Below are 10,958 nucleotides of genomic sequence, written 5' to 3' on the forward strand. Positions count from 1 at the left end.
TTCACCTTGCTGCTCCCAGAGGAAGCTCTGACGTCAGGGTTCTGTTTCGTCTCCACGGACTCAACCTGTTTATTGTGTTTTCCGTCTCCTCTCACTCTCCCACCAGTCTCTGCTCAGCACTGGCTCTTTGTCCAGAGAGTTTTCTCTGCAGTCAACAGATGGCACACACACGACAGTTTTTCAGGAAGGCTCTCACTGCAGCACTTTGACCTTGAAACGGTCCTGGCACCTTTCTGCCATATCTTATCTCTGTTGTCCTTCCTGTGGTGTCCTATAGCTGCACGTCTGTGCAGTGTATCACACAAGAAGCCATCCTTTACCCTCCCTGCTGCACGGTGGGCTCGTACGTTTCACTCAGATGATTGCAGAGGAGTGAACGTCAGCTCAGTCTGATCAATACGTGCAGCTCTGCTGGACTTTTCCACTCAGTGCTGAACTGAGCATCATTAACCTAATGGAGGAGGAGGGTGTAGAAAAGAGCACAAACAATGGACCACAAGGGAACGTTAGCTTCTGTAAGAAACCTAATCAGCCTCCCCCGACACACTTTCATATAACCAGGTCACTTTCTGTCTCAGACTCTCACAGAGCCCGCCATCTTTGCCAGGGAGACAAGCTGCGACTGCCGTGCGCCTCATGAGAAGCTCAGCATCGCTCAGGCCCGCAGAGGAACCCCAGGTACACTTCCTCCATCGTCACATTTGATTTTCTGCACTGCTACGTTGCCTTTCCTGTAACCTCTGGAACTGCTCCACTGAATCTACCTTATGTCAGATATTTTGCTAACAGGCGTGTGAAAAATCTATCGTGTTCCTTTTGTTGCCAGGTGTAAACACCAACTGTGAGTTGAGCTGGTCTGTGTAGCGGTGATTTCTCTCAAACTCAAACTAATTAAAAGATCCAAAGGCCGCTGCCACGACGGGGCACAAACAAGTCCAATGTCCAAACCAAGATTATTTCCTTTGATGGTGGTTTTAATCCTTTTCATCAAGCGGCAAACAAACGTCTGCACTTCCTGCTCCTTCTTCTCTGCGCTGATAAAAGATTCACCCACTGCATGCTGGTCCGACACCTGCTCACTGATTTACAGTTCCCACAGTCTTTACCTTCGTTATCAAGCAAACAAACAAAACAGAATTTCCTTCAAATACTAACATAACATTTTACAATACATTACAATTAAAAAGTAATCCCAAAGGAATTATCAAATTATAATTATTTCAAACATTGAAAAGATAAAAGTGCTCCTGCACTCTGGCCCCTAATTGTACAAACATTTACAGTAAAGTCCTGAAAACGGCCATTTTATCCATCCATCCATCCATCCATCCATCCATCATCAGGTCTCGGGGGCAGCATCTTGGGCAGGGAGGTCCAGACATCTCTTTCCACAGCCACCTCTTCCAGATCTTCAGGGAGAACTTCTCACCCTGTCTCTAAGGGAGAGTCCATCTTCCATGCAGAGGAAACTCATTTCAACCTCCTGGATCCACGATCTCATTCTTTCTGTTACTACCCAGAGTTCATGACCAGAGGTGAGGGGAGGGACGTAGACCGACTGATAAACGGAGAGCTTTGTCTTACAGCTCAACTCCCTCTTCACCACAATGGACCGGCACAAAGTGTGCAATAGTGCAGACACTGCACCAATCCGTCTGTCAATCTCATGCTTCATTCTTCCCTCACTCGTGTCACTCGTGAACAAAACCCCGAGATACTGCAATAATAATAATCATCATCAATCCAAGATGTTACAGTGAACTACCTCCAGCAGCAACAGAAGTTTTGTCACTGGTCTTTCCAGAACGTTGGTCTTCGTTTGTATGTGCATGGAGCGAGCTAAGCCCCCTGCATCTTGATTAACACTGAAGGTCAATGCCATGATCCAAGATCCTCTTGGAGCTGCAGAGTCTGTAATCAGGACAGTGTCTCCTGGAGCAAGGCTTCTTTTTCTCTCAGTCCATGTTTGTCTCTCTTGCATCAGAGGCAAGTACTCAGAGAGCCATCTTTTCCAGAATAGCTCTGCCATGTATTGTGCACGAGTCCATCTCTTTCTGACACAAAGATCCCGTTGGTGAAACAGCCCTGGTGGTAAGATGGGCTTGTTCTTCAGTGTTACGATGCGACTGGGCGTGACAGCTTCCAAATCATTTGAATCATCTGAAACCTGTGACGGATCGGTCATTTAATATGACTTCAACCTCACAACAGATTGTTTGGAGTCCATCATCCAACGCTTGCTCTTTCAGAACTGAGGCAAGAACAGCCTTTACCGATCGAATCATGCACTCTTAAATGTCACCTTGCTGAGAGGCTGCTGGTATGTTGAAGATCCATTTTATGCCATCAGTGACTCAAACATATAGTTTAGGCATGAATCAGTTGAGCCACACTTTTGGTTTGCGCCAACAAAGTTTGTGACATCATCAGACCTAATGGTTGAGACTGGGCTTCTTCCACAGACAAACCTCCGTACTGCATTTATGCAAGAGTCAGAATCCAGCGTACAGGCGCATCTAAAAAAATTAAATACCGTGAAAACGTTCATCATTTCAGAAAGTGAAAGTCATGTATTACACACAGTGAAAAACTCTGCCTGGCCAAAATAAAGTCTCCACCTGGATGTAACTCATCAAACAGGTCCACGGACGATTAGGTTTCAGCTGCAACAAGTTCTTTAACTCCAACTGGTTCAATGAGTTGCTTCTCGCTTCTTAAACAACCATGTTGATGGCGTGGTCGTGGAAAAGATGTCAGTCTGTTTGAGAAGGGTCTAATCATTGGCATCAAGCAGAGGAAACATCTCAGGAGATTGTAGAAACTAAAACTGGGTTAAGAACTGTCCAACACATTATTAAAAACTGGAAGGACAGTGGGGACCCATCGTCTTCCAGGAAGAAATGTGGCCGGAAATAAATCCTGAATGATGGTGATCATTTAAACGTTTGGTGAAATCAAATGGAAGAAGAACACCAGCAGCACTCAGGGCTGTGGTTCATAGAGACAGTAAGAACATTTCCACACACAATGTGAAGGAACTCAAGGGACTGGGACTGAACAGCTGTGGAGCCTTAAGAAAACCATTAACCAGTGAGGCTAACTGGGAAAAATACTTCAATTTGTTAGGGAGCATAAAGATTGGACTCTGGAGCAATGGAAGAAGGTCATGTGGTCTGATGAGTCCAGACTGACCCTGTTCCAAAGTGATGGAGCATCAGGGTCAGAAGAGAGGCAGGTGAAGTGATGCACCATCATGACCAGTGTCTCGTCATCAGTGAAAGATCTTGGTGAAACATTAATGCAACACTGGATGAAACAGATCTTGTGACATTGAAGAAGTTTATTGAAACAATGACACAGAGAATGCATGATGTCATCAAAGCTAGTGTGAGCTTTTTTTTTGGTGTTGACTTTTTTTTTTCGCCAGGCCGTGTATTTCAAGCTTTTATTTCTTGTAACTTTGATTATTATGGCTTACAGATAATGGAACAACCAAAAGTCATCACTATCAACAATGTTCATGAAGTGAAATCCTCTCTGGACATTTCAATCTGTTCCTCTTTTCATTAAAGTCGTGGTTACACTGATTTATCAGCACGTCCTGAGGAGTTTGACAAAGTTGTTAACTCCAAAACCAGACACTTACTGGTGAGCCAGATAATACTATGTGGGTATTGACAATTTTCTTCTGACCCATTGTTCTTAGTCGAATATTTTTCTTTTAACCCCTCAAATTCAACGTCTTAAGTCAGATTTTCTGTGCAAAACATACCAGAACTTCCAGGGTCCAAAAATGCACAGTTTGTACAGTTTGACCTGGACTACTGCGCATGAACTTTGATGTTTTGTACAGTTTATTGTTCCGACCCCACTATGGCCACGAGTCTGAGTTGCTGCTGTGGAGACGTTGCCACGTCTGTTTGGTGCCGGGCGGGTTTGTCCTGAGGATGCACCTTCCTCCTGCCGCTCTATATGAAGAACTCCTGGGTGCTTTTCATGACGCACATGAAACCATTCCTGCAACATCTGCTTGTGTGACACACTTTCAACCAAAACAAATACCTTTAGCCTTGATCACGTTTAACTTGTCTTGATGCATTCTAGCGTTTGTAGCAGATCTTCTTCCTTTTTCTCAGTTTGGTGACCTTTGAACCTCTAGAACTGCTCCCAGATTGTGTGTCTTGAATGTTCCAAATACTAACACAATATTTTACAACAAAAAATAATCCTAAAGGAATTAAACAAATTATAATCATTTCAAATGTGAAAAAGATAAAATAGCTCCTACGATCGGTAAATTTTATTTTTTAGTGGATCGCCCTGTGAGAGTCTACGCAGACGGCATCTTTGACTTGTTCCACGCTGGACACGCTCGCGCTCTCATGCAGGCCAAGAACCTTTTCCCAAACACCTACCTCATCGTTGGAGGTTAGACCCTCCAAGCAATACATGAAAAACTCATCCAGCTGATTTAATCTGTTTGAGCTGACTCTTGTTTCTGCTGTTGCACAGTTTGCAGCGATGAGCTGACCCACAAGTACAAGGGTTTCACCGTCATGACGGAGCACGAACGCTACGAAGCGCTGAGACACTGCCGCTACATCGATGAAATTCTGAGAGACGCACCTTGGACTCTCACGCCCGAGTTTCTGGAGAAACACAAGGTGTGTGTGGGAGGTGGATTCAAGCATCAGGACTTTAAATTGTACATGAAACTTGCCTGCATCAATGACAGTGAGAAAAAATATTAGTGGGGCGGACAATTTCCTGCATCGCTAACCACCAAATTATTACAAATTGTGTCACATTTTCTGTGAAAACACAACAGATATACAGTTACTTAGTATTTGATTTATTGTTCTAGTTTGCGTATGTGTGTCTATACTAGATCCAGGTTGTGTCTCGTGAGAAACAGTCCAGTCTAATATATCAGAGAAACGGACGTCTCCCGCACACAGCTTTCTGAATTGGATTTCTAATTTGATTTGAGGTAGTAATTCTGAAATAATACCCCAGATTAGGTTAGGTTTATTGTCATACGCAGGTCAACACAAGGTCAGCGATGCAATGAAACTTTCAGGACAAGAAGAACCGTCTCGACTTACCAAATAAACAACATGAAATACCAAGCCTGCAACAAGAATACAAAAACAAGGTACCAAAAGTGAAAAAGGAATACATTTAGAACAGCACGGTCCCGTTAGCACCATGGTCCCGTTAGCACCATAGTCCTGTTAGCAGCATGGTACTGTTAGCACCATAGTCCCGTTAGCAGCATGGTACTGTTAGCAGCATGGTACTGTTAGCATTATGGTACTGTTAGCAGCATGGTACTGTTAGCACCATGGTCCCGTTAGCACCATGGTACTGTTAGCACCTTAGTCCCGTTAGCAGCATGGTACTGTTAGCACCATAGTCCCGTTAGCACCATGGTACTGTTAGCAGCATGGTACTGTTAGCAGCATGGTACTGTTAGCAGCGCGGTCCATTTAGCACCATGGTACTGTTAGCAACGCGGTCCCTTTAGCAGCATGGTACTGTTAGCAGCATGGTACTGTTAGCAGCATGGTACTGTTAGCAGCGCGGTCCCTTTAGCAGCATAGTCCCGTTAGCACCATGGTACTGTTAGCAGCATGGTACTGTTAGCAGCGCAGGCCCTTTAGCACCATGGTACTGTTAGCAGCATGGTCCCGTTAGCACCATGGTACTGTTAGCAGCATGGTACTGTTAGCTCCATAGTCCCGTTAGCACCATGGTACTATTAGCAGCGCGGTCCCTTTAGCAGCATGGTACTGTTAGCAGCACGGTCCCATTAGCACCACGGTACTGTTAGCAGTGCGGGTCCTTTAGCACCATGGTACTGTTAGCAGCATGGTCCCGTTAGCAGCATGGTACTGTTAGCAGCGCGGGCCCTTTAGCACCATGGTACTGTTAGCAGCATGGTCCCATTAGCACCATGGTACTGTTAGCAGCGCGGTCCCTTTAGCGCCATGGTACTGTTAGCAGCGCGGTCCCTTTAGCAGCATGGTACTGTTAGCAGCGCGGTCCCTTTAGCAGCATGGTACTGTTAGCACCATGGTCCCGTTAGCAACATGGTACTGTTAGCACCATGGTACTGTTAGCAGCATGGTACTGTTAGCACCATGGTACTGTTAGCACCATGGTACTGTTAGCAGCATGATACTGTTAGCAGCATGGTCCCGTTAGCACCACGGTCCTGTTAGCACCACGGTCCCGTTAGCACCACGGTACTGTTAGCACCATGGTCCCGTTAGCACCACGGTACTGTTAGCAGCGCGGTCCCTTTAACAGCATGATGATAATAACGACCGAGGCAACAATGACTGCTCTCTAGAACCGGGTCCGGCAGACACAGAACATCCAAGGTTTCCCAGCCGAACCAAACTGTTCTATAGAGTTCGGTCCGTGCAGGCAGATGGAGGATCATGGAGACAGCCACCATGACAGACTGCAGCCTGAGGTGGGGAGGGGGCTGTGAACTGAACCACAATGGCAGAATGGAAAGGCAGCGATACAAAAGTGCATGGCAGTCATACCCGTAGTGTGGATGTGCAGTGTAGGTGCCAAAAAGTTGAAACATAAACAACAGAAACAAAGAAGAGTGAGTCGAAGCGGAGCTCACGTCAGTGCTGCCATGCTGCATGACGTCACGCCGGCAGTTAAATGGGAGGAAAAAAATCAGTGAAGTAACTCCAAATTAATATAAAAGTGAAAAATGATGATACAATATATCATCACCAAATCCAATAGAAGATTCAACTGGGACTCAGACCCAGAAAGACAAGACCCCTGCTTCAACCACTGACCCACCACACACACACAAGCAACAGAACTGTTTAAATAAGGTCCAACCATAATGGTAGAAATTTCCTGTTCTTGGACTTTTCCCAGTTCTTTCTCCTGTCTGCTCCAAATGGATTTAAAAGTGAATATCTCCACTGTTGGTCTCAGCAGGTTTCACTGCAGCTATTCCTGGGTTGGAGGTCACATCAGGTCTAGGTAGAGGTTATATCAGTGCATTAAAACCCAAATGCCCCAAATGAAACTATTGGACCTGCCTGTTCGGATCACTGGCCACACGTTCGGATCCGCTTGACGAACGCAGGTCGTTGAACGGTACAGCCTTATAATGGTAAATAAGTACCGGTAAAAAACTGAGGGATGAATAACAAAAACATCATTTTAAATTCCACTTAAAATTGTCTAAATTGTTTAAAAATACACGAAACAAAACAATACACAGCAAGCCAAAAAAGTCCATGCTCAATAATCCAGGTATACAATCCAACAATTTTCAGTCAGGTCATCTGGACACCATCTTAACACCAACATAACTGGTTTGTTACACTTTGGAGTAAGCTGTTTGGGGGAAGAATCAGTTTTGTGTTGTGCGTTTCCTTGACTGATGAAGTCTTCTGGATGGAAGGCGAAACGTTTCACCAAAAAAAGAAAGTGTCCAGATGACCTGACTGAAAATTGTTGGATTGTATACCTGGATTATTGAGCATGGACTTTTTTGGTTTTGAACCAGTTTGACATGACTGTCGACGAGGAAGAGGGCCGGCAACACAGGAGGGGGCGTGCCAAAGACCTTCTTAGCACCAACATAACTGGTTTGTTCCACTTTGGAGTAAGCTGTTTGGGGGAAGAATCAGTTTTGCTGTGTGTTTCCTTGACTGATGAAGCCTTCTGGATCGAAGGTGAAACGTTTCAGCAAAAAAAAAAAAAAAGAAACTGTCCAGATGACCTGACTGAAAATTGTTAAATACACAGCAAGCTCAGTAAATAAGTAATTTACGTTGTTTATCAGGAGGAACTCCTTTGTGGGTCGAGCCTCACCGGCCCCTGTGGACCGGCTGCCACGGGTCAATGATGAGCTTTTATAGCCCATCATCATATAGCGATGGAATCCAGCAGTCCTCTTATCAGCACTTTGAAGGACTTATTGATAAGGCACCCTGGACTCATGTTTTTATGACCTGACCCTTATGACCCTACTGAAATCCTGTAGACACTTGAGTCTTGTTACTTTTTGTTTGTGTCAGTGTTGTGCCTTCCAACGTACATGTCCTTTGATTTGTTTCTCAGATCGATTTCGTAGCTCACGATGATATCCCATACTCCTCAGCAGGAAGTGAGGACGTCTACAAACACATCAAAGAGGCAGGTCAGGGTTGGACTTCGGTAACTATTTCATCTACAAAATGAGCCACAGCTTGTAGTGAAAGGACGTTTGTTTTTTCCAGGGATGTTTGTGCCCACACTGCGGACAGAGGGAATCTCAACCTCTGACATCATCACTAGAATCGTCCGAGACTACGACGTCTACGCTCGACGCAATCTTCAGCGTGGCTACACAGCTAAGGAGCTGAACGTCAGCTACATCAATGTAAGACCACCACTCTGCTGCAGGGGCTTCATTTCAGGACACCGAGTCAAACCGGAGTTCACCCTCCTGCTGCCCTTGGGTCAAAACGAACCCTGAGGCCGTTGGACCCAGTGCAAAAACAAACATCTAAAAGGGTTTTTGTTTCTCAGCAAAGTCTGTTTGAGACCGTTTTTAATGCCTTTCCTAACATGTTTCCACTTTAGGAGAAGAAGTATCGGCTACAGAACCAAGTGGATCGCATGAAGGAGAAGGTTCGAACCGTTGAGGAGAAGAGCAAACACTTTGTTTACCGTGTTGAGGAGAAGAGTCACGACCTCATTCAGAAATGGGAGGAAAAATCTCGAGAGTTCATCGGAAACTTCCTGGAACTTTTCGGCCCTGACGGGACATGGGTAAGAAGAGCGACGTGTTACATTTTCAAACCGTGATGCGAGTGCTTCTTCTTCATCCGTGTTTCTTAAAACACAGAAACAAGTGTTTCAGGAGCGCAGCAGTCGGATGCTGTCCTACGCCTTGTCTCCCAGAGAGTCTCCCTGCAACAGTCCTCCTCGCGAACTGTCCCCCCTGCGCTCCCCATCTCCTCCGTCACCCCCGGCCCGCTGGTACAACGCCCGGCCCTCGCCCCCGACCTCCCCCAAAGGAGCCTCGGCCTCCATCAGCAGCATGAGCGAAGGTGATGAAGATGAGAAGTAGATGGACTCGTGCGTCACCTACAGCACACTGCCTGGGAACACCTCATAGAAAACACACATTGCTGCAAACACCGACTGGAGACGGCGCTCCTCAGAGACGCTGCAGATCTGCAGCGTCGACTGCAATCAGGGGAAATGTAGTTCTGACCTGCAGAGCCAAGAAGCCATCGCGGTCTCTGTTGTGTGGGCGACCAAGCAGACGATAAGGACAAGAATGTGTCAGGATGCGTTGGATTGTCCACAACTAACAGAGACGCTGCTTATAATGTCACTGCATCTGTATGTCCCGTCTCATTTCTGTTGACAAGTTTTCTTGTGTGGACAAAACCCCACTGGACGTGTGGGACAGAGATCCCTGCAGCACGTTTAGAATAGCGGAGGTCACAGTTAGTGCCGGTCTGCACCATTTTAGCATGAACGATCAAGCGTGTGTTGATGGACACTTTTAGGGAGACGAGACACACAAATAAAATCTACACTCTTAAAACACTAACAAATGAACATGTCTGACATTCTTAGAAAACCAAGGTTACTAACTAGACCCCTTCACTGCGTAGCCATCTTTAAGGGTACATAAAACCTTCCTGATATGAAGTTAAAGCATGACGAACACGTACGAGGGCCTTTTTAAACACTTCTCCGTGTTTTATCATTTTACCTAAACATTGTAGGACTTTTTGAAACATGATGTCAGTTCTCAAATAAAACTCTGATGATACTTGAATTAAATCTGGTGACTCAGCAGGTTGTTAAAAACTTGACTTTAGGCCCAAAATGCTTTTTTGCAGATATTAGAACTGTATTTTCTTTTTGCCGTCTGCTCATTCACACCGACCCAAAGCAGACGTCCCTTCCACTGGAACATTATATTGAAATGTACACAACAGATTTTAACCTTCACTAAATGTACAAACTTTGAAAATGTGTCTCTTCTTTTTTATTTGTTGTTGTTTAAAGGGCCTGGCATGTCAATAAAACAGAAAACCAGACCGGACGAACTGCATTTCCCACGACATCCTTATGACGGCACCGAGCGACTTCACTGACGTTTGTGGAAAAATGAATTGTTAAAGTTAAAATAAGCAGAACAAAAGCTAAAACTAGCTAAACCATTGCTAAAAAATAGTAAACATAATGCTAAAATTAGCAACACTGTCGCTTAAAGACAAAAATAAAAAAGCTAAATGATAGCTAGAAGCTACAATACAGAAGCTAAAACCTAAACACATAAAAATAGAAGCTAAAAACGTATCAATATTGTTGCTAAAAGCTAAATTTAGCAAAACCATTATAAAAGCTAAAATGATAGATTTTCTTTTTTCGGCTGCTCCCTGCTTCAGGGGTCGTCACAGTGAACTCACTCACATGAAGACTTGGCGGTTGTTTTTACGGCGGATGCTCTTCCTGACACAACCAGACACCGAGCTACCACAGTGGAGCAGCGCTGCATCTAGGGCACCTGTTGGAGCCGATGGTGGGGGTTAAGGGCCTTGCTCAAGGGCCCAGAGCGGGGTAAATGAGGATGAAGACAGGTGTGGGTGCTTCACCTTTCACCCACATTTTGATGTCTGTATGGGGAGTTGGACTGGTGACCTTCCGATCACAGGCCCACCCTCTCTAACCTCTGCGCCACCACTCCCCAAAAGCTAAAATTGTAGATAAAACCCTAAGATTCATAAAACCGTAACAAAGCAAAAAGAAAAAAAATTCTAGCTAGAAGCTCTAGTTAGCTACGATTTGCTTAACACTAAATATTTTAACACATTAGCTAAAATTATAAAATCCATAGCTAAGCTGTAACTCATAAAGAGTAGCTAAAAGCTAAAATATTCAAAACAATAGCTAAAAGTTAAAAT

At 44.9% G+C, this 10,958-nt stretch overlaps 1 protein-coding gene across 1 annotated transcript; it reads left to right on the forward strand.

Annotated features, from left to right (window-relative positions):
- Positions 1-578: 578 nt before the first annotated feature.
- Positions 579-9,871, forward strand: LOC119429365 (choline-phosphate cytidylyltransferase B; the record flags this gene model as incomplete). The annotated part of the gene is given in 7 exon segments (XM_037697007.1): positions 579-678; positions 4,312-4,428; positions 4,513-4,664; positions 8,110-8,188; positions 8,268-8,410; positions 8,614-8,802; positions 8,879-9,871. Coding segments are annotated over 7 exon segments (1,005 nt in total), but the record flags the coding sequence as incomplete, so codon positions are not given.
- Between the last annotated feature and the right edge of the window lie 1,087 nt (positions 9,872-10,958).

The sequence above is a fragment of the Nematolebias whitei genome, unplaced genomic scaffold (assembly GCF_014905685.2).
Source record: "Nematolebias whitei isolate Nwh7 unplaced genomic scaffold, NemWhi1 Nwh_scaf_690, whole genome shotgun sequence".
Classification (NCBI taxonomy): Eukaryota; Metazoa; Chordata; class Actinopteri; order Cyprinodontiformes; family Rivulidae; genus Nematolebias; species Nematolebias whitei.